Source organism: Alosa pseudoharengus, unplaced genomic scaffold (genome assembly GCF_046254945.1).
Source record: "Alosa pseudoharengus isolate Yale_2024_CS ecotype anadromous, Long Island Sound unplaced genomic scaffold, YU_APseudo_1.1 YU_APseudo_1.1_scf_8, whole genome shotgun sequence".
Lineage (NCBI taxonomy): Eukaryota > Metazoa > Chordata > Actinopteri > Clupeiformes > Clupeidae > Alosa > Alosa pseudoharengus.
In genome coordinates, this window is record NW_027468870.1 from 20,124,377 (window position 1) to 20,144,106 (window position 19,730).

The window sequence follows — 19,730 nt, forward strand, 5'->3', positions numbered from 1 at the left end:
GTGTGTGTGTGTGTGTGTATGTATGTGTGCCTGTCTTTGTTTGTGCGTGTGCGTGTGCGTGTGTGTGTGTGCGTGTGTGTGTGTGTTTGTGTGTATGTGTGTCTGTCTGTGTGCTGGTCTGTGTGTGTGTGTGTGTGTGTGTGTGTGTGTGTGTGTGTGTGCGCGCGTCAGTGTGAGTCAGACGTGCTTGGCCGCCCACAGGCTCTCTCCCTGTCTGTCTCCTCTCCTCCTGAAGTGGAGAGCTACTGGTTCACCTTGAGCCGCCGTCGCCTTCTTCCCAGCCAAGCTGACAGCTCCGAGGCCACGTCACCCTCTCGCTTCACACAATCACACGCCTCCGAGAGAGCGCCGCAAAACCAGAGAGAACAGACGAGTGAGAGAAAGACGGGAGGAAAGGAGGGAAAGGGGGAAAGAAAGAGAGGTGAGGAGGTAGACAAATAAAGCAGGCGCTCCTGGATGTTTTAATCATACGCTCCCAAGGCGGCAGGAAAAATGGAGAGAAAAGAGAGAGAGAGAGAGAGAGAGAGAAGGAAGAGGGGGAAAAGCGAGTGAGATAGGTGGAGAGATAAACAAATAAAGCGGACCCTCCTGGAGAGCCGCGGAGGAAGAGTGTGCTGCTCGTCTTCCTCTGTTTATCCAGCACTCTTTCATTTCTGCCAGCACTCTATCTAGCACTCTTTCATTTCTCTGTTGTTCTTTCTCCACCTTTATCTCACGTTGACAACTCATCACTCCGCAGCAGTAACCTCTCTCCACACACACACACACACACACACACACACACACACACACACACACACACACACATCCCACAGCCTTTTTGTCCTTTTAACACTAACATGAATAATTCAGCACATCACACTCTTTGATGGTACTGCTGTCTATCCTAATGACATTCTTTAACTGAACACAACTCTCAGTTTCTCTCTCTCTCTCTCTCTTTCTCCCTCTCTATCTTGTCCTGTCCGGTGTGCACCTGTTTGGCAGGTTTGCTGATGAAAGTGTGTGTGTGTGTTTGTGTGAGGGGAGAGAGGATGGAGCTGGTGATGATGTTTTGAAGGAGGGAGGGTAAATGAAGGAGATCCTTTTCGTCCTTTGTCAATTGTCATCAAAACTTAAGCCATAGTTTACATCAGAACATCCCTGCAGAGTACTGTACACTGTACAACATGACTAAGCAATTTGACTGTCTTATCCCTACAGAATGACATAAGGCCTTGTCATTTTGATGGCACTGACATGTTCATTGACACAGATATTTACTTTTGAGAGATGAACTAAGGATTTTGAGCAAGAGACTGGCTTTTGCAGGTAATCCATGGTGTTTTGCTATTTGTACAAATTGTTTTGAAAAATGCACTTACTGTTTTGCAAATGTCGAGGATATTTCGAGAAATGTACCAAAGCGACTGAGAAAAACTGTAATCGGTTCATACTCATGAAGGCCACTTTGTTCAACAGTACACACATAGTGAAGCTAAATGAGACACTAGAGATGGTTGGATTCAAACTGGTACCACTGCTCCCACTCCTTACATCAATAGGTATGTCTATGTACCATCACATCTAGCCTTGTTTAATTTCAAATGCGTCTGATATGAGAAAGAGAGAAGGGGGAGAAAGAGCGAGAGAGAGAGGGGGAGAGAAAGAGGGAGAGAGAGGGAAAGGGGGAGAGAGAAAGGGAGAGGGGGAGAGTGAGGGAAAGAGAAAGAGGGGGAGAGAGCGAGAGTTGGGGAGAGAGCACATTGGCATTCAAGAGCCTGAGGTGAATCTGCTCTTAGCGAGAACTGACAAGAGCAGAGGTCAAAGTTCACCACTGTCAAGGAAAATTGGAAAGGCAATTTCCCCAGTGTGACAATGACTGCGTGCACCTGGAGATCACTGCTTACAGTCACTGCATGTGTTTGCCAAATCACGTATCACCCTCTTGGTGATCACGCATTGGGGGTGACTAGACTACGGCATTTCCCATGTAAGGCACTGCAATTAGGAATGTAGGGGTGGCCCAGTGCATGCTGGGAGAAGCATTGAGTGATTGCAGATGTGCTGCTATTGAACAGCAGTCTATCATCAGCAGATGCGCTGATATTGAATGACTTGTCAATAACTCTGTAGAGAAAACTTGATGTTGGAAAGACTTGGAAAGAGATCCATGCTACGGCTTGATTCTTTATGGATCTTGATATGAGGGGAAAGACCTGTTTTGCTGACGGAAAACACATTCTTATCATTAGTAAAGCCAAACTGTGAATGAAGATAGTAAGACATGCACAAATACTGCACAAGAATACACCATCTGACATTATAACTGTTAACAGTTTGTTAATAATAATAATAATAATAATAATAATAATAATAATAGTATTCACAAGATCATAGTAATTAGTAATGGTAATAGTTTTAATAAATAACAAACTTAGTAGAGTGTGAAAAAGTAGTAAAGTCAAGTGAGTGGGATCCAAAGCAACAGGGACTTGCAATAGCAGGTTTAAGGTCCACACCCGAGCTGACAGCAACACTTCCACTTCTCACCACATGTAATGTTGACTAGTGCTGTATGGGGGAGCATGACTGACCTCCACAGTCCGGTAGAGTCCGGCCCAGAGCTGCTGTATGGGAAAAGAGTATGACTGACCTTGAGAGTCCGGTAGGGTCCGGTGGGGCTACAGTTTGGGTCCGGTGCGGGGCTAGTGCTGCATGGGAAAAGAGTATGACTGACCTTGAGAGTCCGGTACAGTCCGGCACAAAGCTGGTCCACATGCACCCCACCTCAGTGCCAGAGCTGCATTGATATTCGCAAACATAGGCGAACATTCGCAAACTGTTCTGTTTGCCTCCTCGAACTGTTGTGTTTGGCTTGAGTTCTCCACCAACGCTTGCGCACACTCAGGGCAAGTTCTCCACAAACATACAGGGGAACTCAACAAAGGGTTGCCGTTGAAATGGAATGTTTACAAAGAAAGTGTCTGCCACAAACGTTCACAAACTGCCGGATTTGAACGCACCTCAGTTTTCAGTGCTTGGATTTGCCCCTTGTTCCCTGAGATGTGCCATCTTCAGTTGTGTCTGTGTGCTGAGGGTGAGGTGGTGTCAGGGGAGGTGGCAGGGTCAGGCTCTGTGATGAGCAGGAGCTTATGCCTGCAGTTCAACAGGCTCCCAGAACTCTCCTGAGATTTCCTGAGAAAGCCCTGACTACACGCGCGGGGAGAGAGGAAAGGAGGGCAAGAGACAGTGAGAGAAAGAGAGAGAGAGAGGGAAAGAGAGAAAGAGAGAGTGAGAGAGAGGGGGAAAGAGAGGGAGGAGAAAGAGAGATATAAGAAGAGAGAAAATGAGAGAGACAGAGATAGAGGGAGAGAGAGAGGTGAGAGAAAGAAAGAGAGAGGGAGTCTGTCTCTCATTTTGCAGAGCTGTGTGCTGGTGTGTGCCCTTCCTGACCTTGTAATAATGTTTTCCTCTGAATGTCTTGACATTTCCGGCTTGGCGCAGGAGGAAGGAGAAAAAGGGGGGGGGGGGGGTTGTGGGTGTGGAGGGCCACAGATTATTTTTATTATTCCTCCTGACGTGCTCTCTGCCCCCAAAAGAGCAAAATCGCAACCCTCTTACTGCAGACACATCAACACCCCACCCCCTACCCCACACACACACACACTGCACAGCCCACAGTCCGAACGAGAATAGACCCCTCTCATGGAGTTTGATAATTCCCCCCTCAGTACAGGACTGAGCTCAGCCACTCTCCAGAGCGCCCCTTCACTTTATCTGAGTCAGACCGCTATATCATATCACACACACACACACACACACACACATGCAGGGGTGGAGTGGGCCACTAAAATCCACCTGGAAAATTCTGACGGCACCCCCCCAACACCCGACCCCCCCCCCCAACATGCACACACATCAATAGCACAAACTAAATATATGTCAATTTAAAATACTAAATAGGCTACGTATAGGCTACATTTGGAGAAAGGAACTATGGATAGTGCTAATGCAATACAACAAGCCAATTGCACTTTCAATAAAGCGTAAGGAGATATTTAAGTACAGTATAAAAACAGCTTTGTGGGTGGATGGAAATTTCAAGCATCACGCAAGGACATGTATCTGGGTATCATATCACTCCAATAGTTGCCTGTATAAATTTAAAAAAGGCCTAGCCTAGGTACAGACAATGCCAACCTAATAACACAGGTAATTAAATAATTGGAAAACCAGGCACTTTGAATAGGTTTGTAGAGAATGATTAAAGTAGGCCTATATACTGTAGGCTTACATATAGACAGTTCCAACGAGTTCCACAAACCATTTATCAGCCTGAGTGGCCCACTAATTAGTCATTAGGCTAGGCCTACATATCAACATAAGACTAGCTTTGTACCAGTTTCCGCCTAGCAATAACGTCAGGCTTTAGCTCCACTAACCTTTCTCTCTGCCTTCCATCCATGTGTAAAACATCAAGAAACCACGCAAATCCGACGACTGTCAAAAATCCTGAAGTTTTCCTCGAACTTGATCACTTGTAGGGTCATGCCATTAGACGAGGGGCCGCTCATTTACATTTATGTAAATAGACTTGACCTGCAATCGGTTCATTGGATAAACCAGAAACACATTCCCCATTCCCAGGAGGCTTTCCTCCATTCTAGCCTAGGCCTACGTTAATTTAAGAACAAACAAACAAATTAAATTGTCATTTTTTTTATTTGTGACCATGAAAGTTCTATAACGCCTTAATAAGACAAAAATGAATTAAGATAAAAAATTAAGGCTAGCCTACACAAAAATCAGCATGGGAGAGATGAGTGTGCAGGGTAACCATTAATGACATATAGACAGTGAGCGAGTGGTATAAATATTGGTTGGACTTCACAAAACTTTAAAGTGTAGATCTTGGAGATTTTTGCGGAAAATTCTTAATGCATCTATAACTTCAATGGCCGCGTACGCCTCACGGCCGCGATAAAAGCTCTATGGGCCGGCCCGCACCGCGCACACTCCTCGGCCGGCCGACCAGGAAAACTCCCGATCGTCCCGATTGCCACTCAGCCCCTGCACACATGTGCAATCCTAAAATGAAATTATCCTCTGTTACATATATTATTTTTTTTTTAAATTAAAGACCTCTTAAATTCCATCAAAAGCAATTGCAGGTAAATGACCACCACTAATTAATACTGACCACTTTTCTAATGCCTGGGAGGGTCTATAAACCTACCAATTTCTGCAATAATTAAGGGTATGAATGACCAAAATCATAATGGCATGAAACAAAACTGAGTGGGCCAGAAAGCAATCCAATACAGTTACTTGAATGGTGTAACTGTGTGTGTGTGTGTGTGTGTGTGTGTTTGTGTGTGTGTCTGTGTGTGTGACATATCAAACTATCTTCCACCCTGAAGAATGTACAAACAATCTCTTGTAAAACCATCCATGTTTCAGCATTGCAATAGTAATTTTAGTACTTTCCTCCACCTGCTTGCTAATACACCAGATGTTGTAATCATTTTTTTTTTAAGTATATCTTTTGGGTATTTTTGCCTTTATTTGGATAGGACAATGAAGAGTGACAGGAAGTAAGTGGGAGAGAGAGATATGGGATTAGGATATGACCACAGGTCAGATTCTAACCTGGGTTCCCGTGGGCATCATTAAATACTAGCCACTCCTACACACCATCTCAGAGCTAGGCTATAGGTGCAGACCAAAAAGAGGGCTAAACGGCTTGCAAAGTACTCTGCTATTATTGGCAGCTGCCACATATGGCAGAGATGTTGTTACTTATACCCCTAAGAACTCACTATTATGCTTATTGAGTGATATTGTGAAGACCTGCTGTGTGTCACTGGTCCATAAGTTTGTGTATGTATTCTACTGCATCTTTATTTGTGTCCCTGCATCATTTTCTTCCATGTGGACATAAATAAATGGTTAATGTGACAGTGTGTGTGTGAGAGAGATGGAGAGAGAGAGGGAGAGAGAAATAGACAAGGGGGAGAAAGAGAGATAAATTAAATTCAAAGCCCTTGAAATGGAAGGTTTCTCAACAGAGATGCGGATGATATTTCTTCATGGAAATGAAAGGAGGAAGGGAATCCCATCCTGAACATTTGTGTGTGTGTGTGTATGTGTGTCTGTGTGTGTGTGTGTGTGTGTGAGAGAGAGAGAGAGAGAGAGAGGAGAGGAGAGGAGGGGATCCCATCCTGGACACTTGTGTGGGTGGAAGCAGATACATCAGAAGCCTGTTTCACTTTGCAGACAACCTTGTGCATCTCCAATATAATAAAATAGAAGTCAAATAAAACCCAAAACAAAATATGAGACAGCAATAATAAAAAAATATATCCATGCAGTTCAGCACAGTGGGAGAGGAGACACCTCAAAGTACTCATTCATATATAAAAATATACATACAGTATAAGTTATTATATTTATACTTTTCCTTTTCAAAATACTTTGCCATTTCCAGTTATTCATTTGCTTTGCTAGACACTTATTTAAAGCAAGATACAAGTGGGGAGCAGCAACAATAATAAATAAATAAATAAATAAATAAATATGGAGATGAGAGGAGAAGTGTGTGTGTGTGTGTGTGTGTGTGTGGGGGGGGGGGGGGGGGGGTCTGTGGACCCTCAGGGGCGTCGCTCGTCCCCAGAGCCATATTCCTCCTCATTAAGCAGACAGCAGCCTGTCTGAATGCACATCTCTGCTCCTCTCATCTCCTCTAGTGTCGCCGCCGCTGTCCCCACCTCTTCCCACCGCAGTGGACAGGCACGCCTGTGCGCTCTCTCATCATAAAGACATGCTTCAGTCTCCCTCATAAAGACATGCTTCAGTCTCCCTCATAAAGACATGCTTCAGTCACTTTCCTCATAAAGACATGCTTCAGTCACTTTCCTCATAAAGACATGCTTCAGTCTCCCTCATAAAGACATGCTTCAGTCACTTTCCTCATAAAGACATGCTTCAGTCTCCCTCATAAAGACATGCTTCAGTCACTTTCCTCATAAAGACATGCTTCAGTCACTTTCCTCATAAAGACATGCGTCAGTCTCCCTCATAAAGACATGCTTGAGTCTCCCTCATAAAGACATGCTTCAGTCACTTTCCTCATAAAGACATGCTTCAGTCACTTTCATCATAAAGACATGCTTCAGTCACTTTCCTCATAAAGACATGATTCAGTCTCCCTCATAAAGACATACTTCAGTCACTTTCCTCATAAAGACATGATTCAGTCACTTTCCTCATAAAGACATGCGTCAGTCTCCCTCATAAAGACATGCTTCAGTCACTTTCCTCATAAAGACATGATTCAGTCTCCCTCATAAAGACATACTTCAGTCACTTTCCTCATAAAGACATGATTCAGTCACTTTCCTCATAAAGACATGCGTCAGTCTCCCTCATAAAGACATGCTTGCGTCACTTTCCTCATAAAGACATGCTTCAGTCTCCCTCATAAAGACATGCTTCAGTCTCCCTCATAAAGACATGCTTCAGTCACTTTCCTCATAAAGACATGCTTCAGTCTCCCTCATAAAGACATGCTTGAGTCTCTCTCATTGATTCCCTCAGTGCCTTCCTGCCCAAGGAATGGTATAAAGCGTTGACTCTTTCAACTCTTCAACTGTGATTTCAGTTGTAAGACCTCAGGTTACCATACTGAACTATTATTTGACTATACTGCCCTTTTATGCTTTTATTTGTTATTACTGTTTGCTTTTGTTGATGTAAAGCACATGACCTCTGTGTATGAAATGCGCTATATGAATAAACTTGACTTGACTTGACTTGACTTGACATACCTGAAAACCCTATGAAAAAACTGAACTGCATTAGAGTATTTAAATGAGGAAGCATGCGGTGCAGTGCTAGAGGCACACATGCTCATTGTATACACTGTCCATTCTTTTCAGCAATTACATTCTGTACACTGTTTAGACACTGTGGTTATTTTTCATATTTTTTTTAATGAAATTGAAAAATATTTCCCAGACTCTTTGATGTATTTCAGAGGCAGGCATCTCCAGGAACACTCGGTAAAGACTAAAGGGGAATACTCTGTCCTTCTTCTGTGCCAGTTTTGCTTCTGAATTCACGCTCCTGCTAATCTGATGAACACAAACTCATCTGTTCCACCATCATTTACATTCTGTGCAGGGCTCCCTCCCCCCGGGCCCCCTCCCTGCCTCCTCAAGCAGGCCGGGTGTTTGACAGACTCAAAATATTTACCCACCTGTCCGGCCCCTGCGGCTCCTCTGACCAGAGATAATTCCTCCAGGAGCCCACCTTTTATCTGTGAAAATGGTCCTGCCAGGGCTTGCAGCGCTACTGCTGTCTAACAGGCCTGAGGAGGGGAGAGGAGGAGAGGAGAATGGAGGTGGAGGAGAGGGGAGAAGAGTGGAGGAGATGGGAGAAAAGGAGAGGAGACGGGTGAGAGGGGGGTGGAGGAAAAGAGAGAGGAGAGGGGAGGAGGGAAGAGGAAAGTGGAGTTCAGGGAAGAGAGGAGGGGAGGAAAGGAGAGGAATGGAGTGGAGGAAAGAGGAGAGGAGACGGAGGGAAGGAGAGGAAAGAAGAGATGAGGGGAGAGGTGCAGAGCTTCATCCATCAGTGTCTGCTCTGATATAGGGTTCTCCTGGGCGCCCGATAGACACAGCGCTTTGCTTCATTGTTTACTCTGCTTGTGCTCCCAGACTTGTGTACTCACAGGGCTTCCAGCAGACCTGGCACGCTGACATCCCCCTGTCAACAAGCATAAAGGCAATTTCAGCAGAACATGCACCCAGACTATTGCAGTTGTGGAGAGCTGGGCTTTCATGGGCTAATAAGTAGCAGGGCTTTGGGAAAGAAACAGAGAGGAAGATTTGCTTGTCTGACTACACAAGGGGCTATTGTAGTGTCCTAAGGTAGCATATAGGCAGTAGGGTAATAACGCCGGATTCCCAAAAGCAAGTTGTTCAATGTCAAAGAACAGGAAATATGGATGCCTCGATGACACATTAATATTAATATACTGTAGCGGAGCTGGCTACATCGCCCGTACCATATGGGTCCAAATGCCCCGGGTGCATGTAAACAGGTGACAATGAGAGATGTTCCCTCAGAGGAACAGGGGATGAAGCAGAAAGAGAGGATGAGGGAGAGAGGGGGGTGAAAAAGAAAGGATTAGAAAGAAAGGATGAGGGAGAAAGAGGGGAGAAGGTGAGTGTGTGTAAGAAAGAGAGGGAGAGTGTGTGTAAGAAAGAGAGAGAGAGATGATGTATTTGATCTAGTGCTCTAATTTACAGTTTTTCTCAGTCGCTTTGGTGCTTTTTTCAGATCAGAATGAAAATTCTCATAACTATTAGTTCAACCTCCACAACATTTAGTCATTTATGCACATCATAGTAGCAATTTCTCCTTCCTCTGAACAAATTACAAATACTTTTGGACATGTATCAGTTGCTTTCATACAATTATCTGCTGTTTTTTAACATTATCATTTGCTTATGTCATGTCAGTCAAAATGAACTATACTTATGAATGCTGAATAGTCGTTCCCAATAAAACTAATAGTCTTCATTTCATTGCTTGAGTCATTACATACAAAATTGTTGAACTAGTTATCAAATTCTGTCACAATGCTGTAGAATTGCAAAGGGCATACAGTAAAAATGTACGTATTCAGTGTCTTGTACTCACTTACTCACCTAACTACAGAAATGTGTAACTTTACTGTAGATTTCAAATGCCTGTACAAGTACTGTATAGTGCTGTCTTGAGCATGTTCAGGTAGTGTCACCGAGTTCTGACCTTTTTTTGCATTGGAAAACACTGAGAGAACTGTCATAAGGAAAACATGACAAAGCCATTTGACTATCTTGTTCATAAACAATGGTGTCAAAGACTTCTCATTTTGATGACACTGACAGTTTCATTGACATGAATACCTGCTTTTGAGGAATGGACTATCCATTTTGAGCAAGTGACGTGCTTTTGCAGGTCATCCACTAGGTTTTGCAGTTTGCACTAATTGTTTTGAGAATTGCACTAACTGCTGTGCAAATGTTAATAGTGATGTGAGAAAAGCACCAAAGCAACTGAGAAAAACTGTATTTCACAGTTCTGGCTTATCACTAAAATAGTAATGCTATTGCTCCTACCATTATGTTCTTTATATTCTTTATAGTCATAGATAGAGAGAGACAGAGAGAAAGAGATAGAGATAGAAATAGATAGGGAGAAATAGATAGATAGATAGATAGATAGATAGATAGAGATAGAGATAAATAGATAGATAGATAGATAGATAGATAAATAGATAGATAGAGAGAGAGAGAGAGAGAGAGAGAGAGCTTCATATGTCAGCATGCTGATCAGCATGAGGAGAGAGAGGTGCCAGTGCCAAATCTCTGATGCCCTCCGAAATGCCATCTGTGAGGGTAAGGGAGCGTTTGGCCTTTGTGTTAAATCTGTTACATCCAGGGCCAGGAGGCCCTGTGGCAGAGCCAGACATGTCGAGCAGTATTACCGATCTCAGAAGCAACACAAATACACACACACGCACATACACACACACACACACACACACACACACACACACACACACACACACACACACACACACACACACACACACACACACACACACACACACACCGGGCACCGTAATTTCATCCGGAGGAAGACTTTAGCCTCACTAATAATGTAGAAATAAAGGATGGCATAACAATTGTTGGTAACAACAATATTATCCTGTGTTGACTTGTTGCATTGCAAATATGCCATCAACTAGAGTGTAACACAAATGATCAGTGAGTGTAACAGCTAGCCTGGGAACACCCAGATCTTCACACTTGTACAATTGGGAGTGGGTCTGGAAAAGGTTCATTAACTTACGACTTCCAGCAGTGGCGTAACTAGCAGTGAAATTAAACTTATATTGGTAAATGAACTCTTACCAAATCATTTCAAAAGTGAAGCCTCAAGTGTCCCTCAATTCCAAAGAAATACACCAGATTATGTGCCAGATTAGTGATTGTATTTGCGTGCCCGTGTTTTAGGGACATTGTAAATGGGCGTTAATGGCCTCTTGACCAGACTGACCTGCAAAGCAAATCCCAAATTTGTCAAAAGGTCGTATGGGTATTTCCAGGCTATGTAACAGCACAAGCCTTAGGAAGTTATGTTTTCCTAAACCTCAATCCTGTCCCCTGAATGAAACCTAACCCTGGTCTATACTAGTGATGCTTCAAAGTGTTGTCATGGCTTAAGTTACACAGCACCTATCTGTGGAATTACAATGTAACAAGAAGACCATAATATCAAGCATGACTAAATGTTTATAACTGGCGACTGTTTATAACTGTGTGTGTGTGTGCTCATATGTGTGTGTGTGTGTGTGTGTGTGTGTGTGTGTGTGTGTTTGTGTGTGTTATTTTCTTGCTTCCTTCCAGCACATTCTCTTTAAGACTTGTGAGCAGAGGTAGAGGTAGCAGCATCATCCGTTTATAGATAATATCACCCCCACTTTGCTGGTTAAGAAGCCATGAAGCGGGGCCGATCGCTCACATTTCAATTTGCCAGGAAGCAGCTTGACTCGGGCTAATGATAGCGCCTTATTGGCTATTAGTCACGGGGATCCTGCTGCAGACAGGCACAGTGTGTGGGGGGAGATTGACAGACATACACCTCATCACAGGCACTGCTAAAGCTGCTGCTAATGCTGCTGCTGTGGCTGCCACTGACTGTGCGAGTCTGTTGCTACCACTGTCTGTGTATGAAAGATTATGCTATGTTCTGTATACCGGACACTTATGTAGTACCATCATATAGTGCATGTTTACTGTATGTTTATGTTTGTGGTTCTTAGCAAATGCTTTTGTCTAAAGCAACTTACAATGACAACAATAAACATTACATTAACATTACAATTAACAGTTTATAGCAAATTCATATTGCCTAAAATAAAGAAATATAAATGATTAATAGAATGAATAGAATCCTCTTGCTTACTTACTATCTATTTAATACTATATATAGCAGATGACTCTGAACATAGAGTAGCTGCTATATAAGATGTTCAGTCAGCATCAGTGAACTATGGTCAGCACTCTTTAACCTTACGGTATTAATTAAGCCATGGAGTGTGTACGGGTCGGGGGAGTGTATAGCCTATTTTGTCCCACTTTGAGCCATAAATGTGCCTGAGACTGTCTCCCTGTGGCCAAACTTTGGAGGATTGTTCAGCCAAAATCAAATCAATACTGATATTACTTTATGACACTCCATGCAGTTAGCCTGATGAACAAATGCCACATATGCCTGATGAACAAATGTTAGCTCCCCCTGTGGCTGGATTATTATATTAGGTAAACGAACACAACTTTATTGATTATTTCCTTTTTTCCAACAAATTATTTTTTTCCTTACAGTCGTGGTTTGTATACTGTATGTTTATGGTTATTGTTATTATTCCATTTAATCCGTCTAATAATAATATTGGTATTTTTTAGGTTATTTGATTTTACTAGAAAACTGTTATTGTAATATTAATGTTTATTGTAAGTCACTTTGGACAAACACATCTGCTAAATACCGTTAACATAAACATAAAATTGATTGTATCCAGAAACATTGGAGAGAACATCTACACTACCTTAATAATAGCACTGCAGTATATGGGTTTATGGAAATGAAACTGAGAACAGGGACAGCATTCACTGAAAGCAGTGTTTGTAACATTCACATAGTAAAGGCATGCAACCTTATCCGTAAAAAGCAGCACATTCATTTGGTATGGTGCTAAGAGCTTTTTGCACTGTTGACCACACTGGGTGTCTGAAGAGAGCAGAACGAGATACTTCAAAGATTCGAGATTACTCCCCTCCATCAATTAGCTCTAATTAGAAGGAAACTAAATGATTAAAAAGGAAATGAGATTAAAAGCATGCCTTTCCAGGAAGTGCCTACAATAAATAATTAAAAAAAAACATTCAAATTTTGCCAGATACGTAAATGCTTTCCAGCCACCTAATGGCAGAACTCTCTCTCACACACACTCTTTCTGTCTGTACAGAGTGTTTCCGTCTCCATCTGTTGTTCTAAAAGTGTCTTTTTGCCATTCCGGTTCCATTCCGACACGAGGTCACAGTTTATGAGCTCATAGGCCCCATTATGACTCAGAGCGAGAATGTTTGATCGCTAGGCAACCGCTGAATTGGAACGGCGAGAGTGGCCGTAATGGCTAGGAGGGAAGTTATGGCCCTACTTAAAGAAACTCTGGGCCAGACTGGCGATGGGCTGATCAGAGGAGGGGACGCAGAGGGTGTGTCCAGTCCTTCGCCTCATCAACAGAGCGATGACATGGACTCAGAACACTTTAATAAGATGGCTGCAGAGATGACATGCCTGTCCTTGACACGGCCACATTAACTTCTTTAATTTTGTTCACTGTTTTTATGAATAACCTGTTGAATCGAAAATATCGATGTCTCACACACCTGTCAACAACACACACCTGTCAACTAACCAACTTGTGCCTTGATGTGATGTTACATGAACATCTTCATTCTACATTTTAGCCAATTTGTATTACCCAATGCCCAATGAGTATCAGGAAGCTGTCTTAGATACTGTAGATAGATAGATAGATAGATAGATAGATAGATACTTTATTGCATTGAGAACAAAGTCATGCAGTAGAATTGTTCCACTGAGTCACTCTGCTTTCATGTATCTTAACCCTTCAGCAGCAGAGTTTTGAACACTAACAAAAGATTCCGTATCGCAACAATATTCCTTGTTGAATTCCATGAACCTAGATATTCTTTAGAACGTTTTCCAACATTCTCATCACACCGGTGTGATCGTATACAGTATATCTATGGGTGTGATGGTATCTGCTGAAGGGCATTCACAACAGCATCTATGTTTCTAAGTCATATAGGGACCTACTGTAATAGTATGAATTTATGCAACTTTGGGACCTCTCTGCTGCAATAGGATGTTTTTTTTTTTTTTTTATCTGAAAGCCAGCACAAGCTGTTGATAGGCATTTAGGCTAATTTCTTTTCAAGACATCATAGTGGAGGAGATGAGATCCCTGACCCGTGTCAACAATAGTGAGAGGTTTTAGAACTGTGCCAGACATGTTGTTTAATCTCAACAAGTAGTTACTCTCAGTTCCTCCATAGAGCCTATAGGAGGGAGGGGAGGGGGACAACTGATCAGCCATCTCTCATGTAAAAGTGCCCATTGATGAGAGGGCATTGATATTCCGCTGGAGTGCAGAGTTGAATGCGCTAGTGTGTGTGTGTGTGTGTGTGTGTGTGTGTGTGTGTGTGTGAAAAGCTAACTCTGGCCAGGGTCAGCCAGTTTGTATCCCTCATGCCAGAAGAGTATCCACAAACGTTTTGAAAAAATGTACGTCCATTCCCTTAAAAGTAAACAAATAAATAAACATCACACAAATGCACATCCAGTTGTTTGTGTTGTTAAAAAGAGATGAAGGCCCCTTTTCTCCAGGGGTTGTTTCACACTCATAAGTCCCAGATGTGTCTGTTTCTCTCTCTCTCTCTCTCTCTGTGTGTGTGTGTCTCTGTCTATGCACTGATTGTGTCATACTGAGTCGTCGTCACTCCCACAGATCTGAGGCTTGCTGGTCATGTTGACAGATATAACTTCCCTTGTTTTCTTTCTCAATCCTCATCACTCCATCTTGCCATCATGTTTTCTTTCTCTCTATCTCAACATGTCCAACCACGCTTGAGTCACAAGCTTTCATCTCTGTCGAACCCACATAGAGACTCATCTCTCTCTCCCCATCTGAAGTCAATACACTCCTGCTGGGTAGAACAGAGAGATAAAATAGTTTGGTTCCTCCTTGAGAGCAGAAGGGTTTGTGGGTTTATGGATATTACAGTTCAGAGCCGTGCTCCAATTCATTAGGGGATTGCTGTTCAGCAAAGCATTTAGGAGATTTAATGCATGTAGGAAATTCAAAGTGACAGGAAATACATTTTAGAGTGCAGGAGGTGTGAGTGTGTGTGTGTGTGTGTGTGTGTGTGTGTGTGTGTGTGTGTGTGTGTGTGTGTGTGTGTCTACTCTACATATATGATGAAGTGCATTGTCCTATATGATGCTGTAACGAAATGTCAGCGGTCAGCGTAGCTTTTCTCCTCTTCTCTCGCTCATGGCCAGAAGTGTTAAATGTGTGTGTGTGTGTGTGTGTGTGTGAGTGTGTCCTCCCTCTCCTGAGCAGAAGTGTCAAATGGCTATAGATAGGTTCACATTTGTGCTTTAAGGTAACCATTTACCACACATAATGCAATTTAAATACAGACAGTATACCGCCAGTGCCTACTGGGTAATTACTGATGTGAATTATTTTGTAGAACACACTAGAATAAAGAGAAATATAACTTTCTGAACTTATTTAATCTATCTGTGTGCTTGCTTTCCCTTAGCCTCCACCACAGTTACATGTAATAGCATCTCCTCAGTTCAGTCAGTTTAGAGAGAAATGTCAGCCGTGTTTTGGTGTTGGGCTGCAGTGGCGCTGACAGAATAGGGCTGCCAGGGAATGTTTCTCCCCAGCCAGTACATCAAAAGAGCTCCAGAATTGCTTCTGTCACTGCGCAAGATTAACGATTGCTGTTTGGGCTGTCTGTTAAACGTAACTCAGTCTGTCAGCTGTCACACGCAGAGAGACTTGGAAAAGAAATAGTTTACTTTTTCGCTTTTTGAGGCTCACAATCAAAGTTGCATGTCAGCGTGTGACATCATGTCGCGGATGACGTTGCATCAGAATAAAGCCCCAGATCCGATGTGGCGGATCCAACACATGTCTGTCTGGGCCCAATCTATGTCTGATCTGGCTACTTAAGCCATACGACACTCCTGTTTATGAGGCCGGTAAAGGATATACCCATGGCTGTTATTCAGCCTCCGGCCCTCAGTCAGAGGCAGATTGCTTCAGGTAATCACAGCCGTGGGGACGTATGTTACCAACTCCAGGGGTACGAGCATCTTATTACTTCTACACAGCAATTTTACAACAGACTAATTGAGACACCAGAGCATGTTTCTTGTGGGGAAGCAGAGACAGAACCAGAGCTTGGTTGGGAAGTGAGAGTGAATGCTGTGGCTAGCTGGTAGTGAGCAGGCTGGGCATCTGCCGTCGAAGCTGTGATGGCAGGGCAGGCTCTTATTCTTCGCCATGGAAATTTTATTTACATCACAAGGGAGGTGTTCCAGAATCGATAGAGACATGCGGCGGTCTCCAGGGCTAGCATATGGCCTACAGGAAAACACAATTACAGGTCTGGAGTTTCTCCAGCAGTGACCAGCAGAACCGCCCCCTCCCGATCCGATCGATATTCACAAAATGGCCCTGCGATTTGATTTTTTCACTGGGGCTCAAGCAGAACATTTTAATTGAGGGTTTTGCTAGCAGCATCTGCTGGGAGAGAGAAACTGTTTCATGCCCAGAGATTTGAACATAAACTGAAAAAAGTATATGGGCTTTTCCACAGAACACAGAACATGGCAGAGATTCAGCCACCGTTTGAGAAGCTTTCTTCATGCAGGGCTACCTTGTTTCACATCTGGAGTCTTCAAAGTTTATGTAGCAAAGATGGTAGTTTTTGCTGCTAGTCATTAAGGCCAGTTCCAAGGAGAACAGGGATGCACCGATCTTACAACAGAGGCCCCATTTTTTAGTTTTAAAATGCCTTGTCGTGATTGGTCGGTGGTAGTGTAGTGGTTAAGGAGCTGGGCTAGCGTGCAGTAGCCTGAAAGTTGTCGGTTCAATTACCGGCTTCCACCGTTGTGCCCTTGAGCAAGGCACTTAACCCCAAGTTGCTCCGGGGACAATGTGATCCCTTGTAATATAGCTGACATATGTAAGTCACTTTGGTCAAGAAGTGTCTGCTAAATGTAATGTAATGATTGGATCACATGTGGACAGGCGAAACACGTTGTCGTTTACGTCTATCGTGTCTACAATGTGTCCAGCTGACCACTTGAGTCTGCGTTGGGTTGCATTGGGTGTCTGTGCTACAGAAGGGGTGAAAGGACAGAGACACATCAGAACACAATGTTTACACTAAGATAGCCTTTGTGGTCAAATGCTTCCCAGACCACCTGTGCAGTAGCATGTGGTTTGAGTGATCGAAGCACACAATGCCTCTTGGAGGTCTAGTGCTGTCCACCGAAAACGAATCGGAAACGCAGTTGGAGTGCTGCTCGCCTGCACACCAAAACATGGCATAAGATATGACCACAGCCCATTCCTCTGCAGAGTGGTCTCTCATAAGTACACTCTGTACCATAATTTCCCAACTATTAGCCGCGGCTTATACATTGATTTTGCAAAATTTCTTCAGCTATAAGGGTTAATACATGGGGGCAGTTAATATGGTATTAATATGGGTTTGTTTCTTTTAACTGGCATAAAACACTGTCCTGCAGCTTATGCACAATGCGGCTACACAGGAAATTACTGTACGTGTTTGCACTGGATACCATGGGACCCTGCAGCGCCGCTTGTAGTACCCCTGGAGAATTGTAAACACTGGCCCTCACACATGGTTATAAGAGATAACACTACCCATTCCTCCACAGTGTGATTTCTGTGTGTATGAGCCTGTTTTATGAGCCCGTAACACCACTTGTAGCACCCCTGAACACCAAATGCTGCAGTACCATAGTTCTAGTGTGACCTAGTGTCCCAGTAGTAAACCTCTTTGATTCCAAGATTTGAAAACATTATTTACGAACCAAACACAGTGGGACACAGCAGTGTCAGCTGCCAACCCCCAGTTTTGAAAGTGTATGAATTTATCAGATTTAAAAAAATGGGCTGCCATTTATCAACATCAAAGAGCGAGGCGTTTGCACTTTGCTTTTATTGCCTCTGTTGCTGACTCATGAGCAGCACCAGCAGCACCATCACTAAAAACAGTCCATCAGAAATGACAGCCATACCAGCATACAGCATGCATTGTGGAGCTCTCTGGAGTCCGTGCGCTGGCACATGGCTTTTCAGCCTCTAAAAACAGAGATCCTACAGTGCTACATATTCTATTTCTGTATTCAGCATCAAATCAGCAACAATAATCTGACAGCAGTAAGAATGTCATTATTGCATTTTTCTTGTATATTTATCGTTTTTGTGCATTTGAAGAATTTCAGTTGCACGGGAGGGAGGGGCGATCTAGCTCTCTGTTTTGTTTGAAGGTCAGCAGAAGTGACGTTACCCAACATCGCTTACCTTAGCATTTTTTTATCAGGCTGCTATAGGTTTTTGCCTACAAATCGTTATGTCAGACCAAGAAGAGAATGGTATATAACGGGTTTGGAAGCGAAATTATTTGATTAACATAATACTATGTGTGGAGAGCATTCACTCACCATCGTTATCACATTTTTGACGGAGGTGGCGTTTAGAGGCTTTTGCATCTGCACTCTTCATTTGCTTTCTCTGGGTCAAAGGTCAACATCTGACACTAAAGTGACACATACAGTACGCCATATAACTTACCTCTGTGTAGCAAGTCCTGTGGAAGTGTAACAAGTCCACTGGTGGGGTTTGAACTGGTGTCTATGTGAGTCGGAGGCCGATTGCTAACCGTAAGGCTAAGAGTCTCTGCTGTCTGTTTTATATAAAGTTATATAGCTAAAGCTGACTGGTATTTAGCAGACACTTTTATCCAAAGCGACAGACTTCCAACAACCGATTGTCAGGCGTGATGGCACTTCTGCTCCACCATGCTCGTCTCTTGTGAGCTGCATGTCTGTTTGAGCTGAGAGAAAAGAAATTTACACTCAACATTTGCTCAATGGCCTTTATCTCTCTCTCTGTCTCTTTCTCTCTCTCTCTCTCTCTCTCTCTCACACACACACGCACACACACATACACACACACACACACACACACACACACACATACGCACACACACACACATACAAACACACACACATGCCATAGCTACTGTACCTGCTCTACTTCTGGGCCTTCTTCTTCCTGGGTACTGGTGCTTCTCTCGCGCCTTGAGCTCAGTCTCGTTTGGTGCCAATGTCAAACCGCACGCTTTCAACCCTTCCCACACATACACACCCACACACACACACACACACACACACACACACACACACACACACCCCACCAGCACTCACCACTGTGTTGTCACCCATGCCACCCATTACACACACTCAGGTGCTTTAGGGCTGTTTTGGATCTGGAAAAAGATCCAACATCCAACATCAACCAACATCATCACAGAGCTAGGGCAGAGAAAAATAGCATTGGAATTGTTGTCTTTCTCTAGTTGAGAGGTAAACAATAATGAAAATGTATACATACTGTTTAATAAGTATGTTATTGGGGCAGTTGTGGCCTACTGGTTAGCGCTTCGGACTTGTAACCGGAGGGTTGCCGGTTCGAACCCCGACCAGCAGGCACGGCTGAAGTGCCCTTGAGCAAGGCACCTAACCCCTCACTTTTCCACGAGAGCCGCTGTTGTTGCAGGCAGCTCACTGTGCCGGGATTAGTGTGTGCTTCACCTCAATGTGTGTTCGCTGTGTGCTGAGTGTGTTTCACTAATTCACGAATTGGGATAAATGCAGAGACCAAATTTCCCCTCACGGGATCAAAAGAGTATATATACTTATTATACTGAATGTTATTGTCCCTAAACCTGACCACCTGACCACCACCTGTGAAAAGTGCATTGTGCTTGCTTACA

The 19,730-nt window shown here is 43.5% G+C and overlaps 1 protein-coding gene across 1 annotated transcript in view; it reads left to right on the top strand.

The window, feature by feature from the left end:
- Positions 1-19,730, top strand: part of sez6a (seizure related 6 homolog a) — an 81,848-nt gene that overhangs the window by 1,087 nt on the left and 61,031 nt on the right. Inside the window, exon 2 of the mRNA XM_076274911.1 lies at positions 236-373. Coding sequence (XP_076131026.1) covers positions 236-373 — 138 coding nt within the window. The remainder of the gene's footprint in view (positions 1-235; positions 374-19,730) is intronic.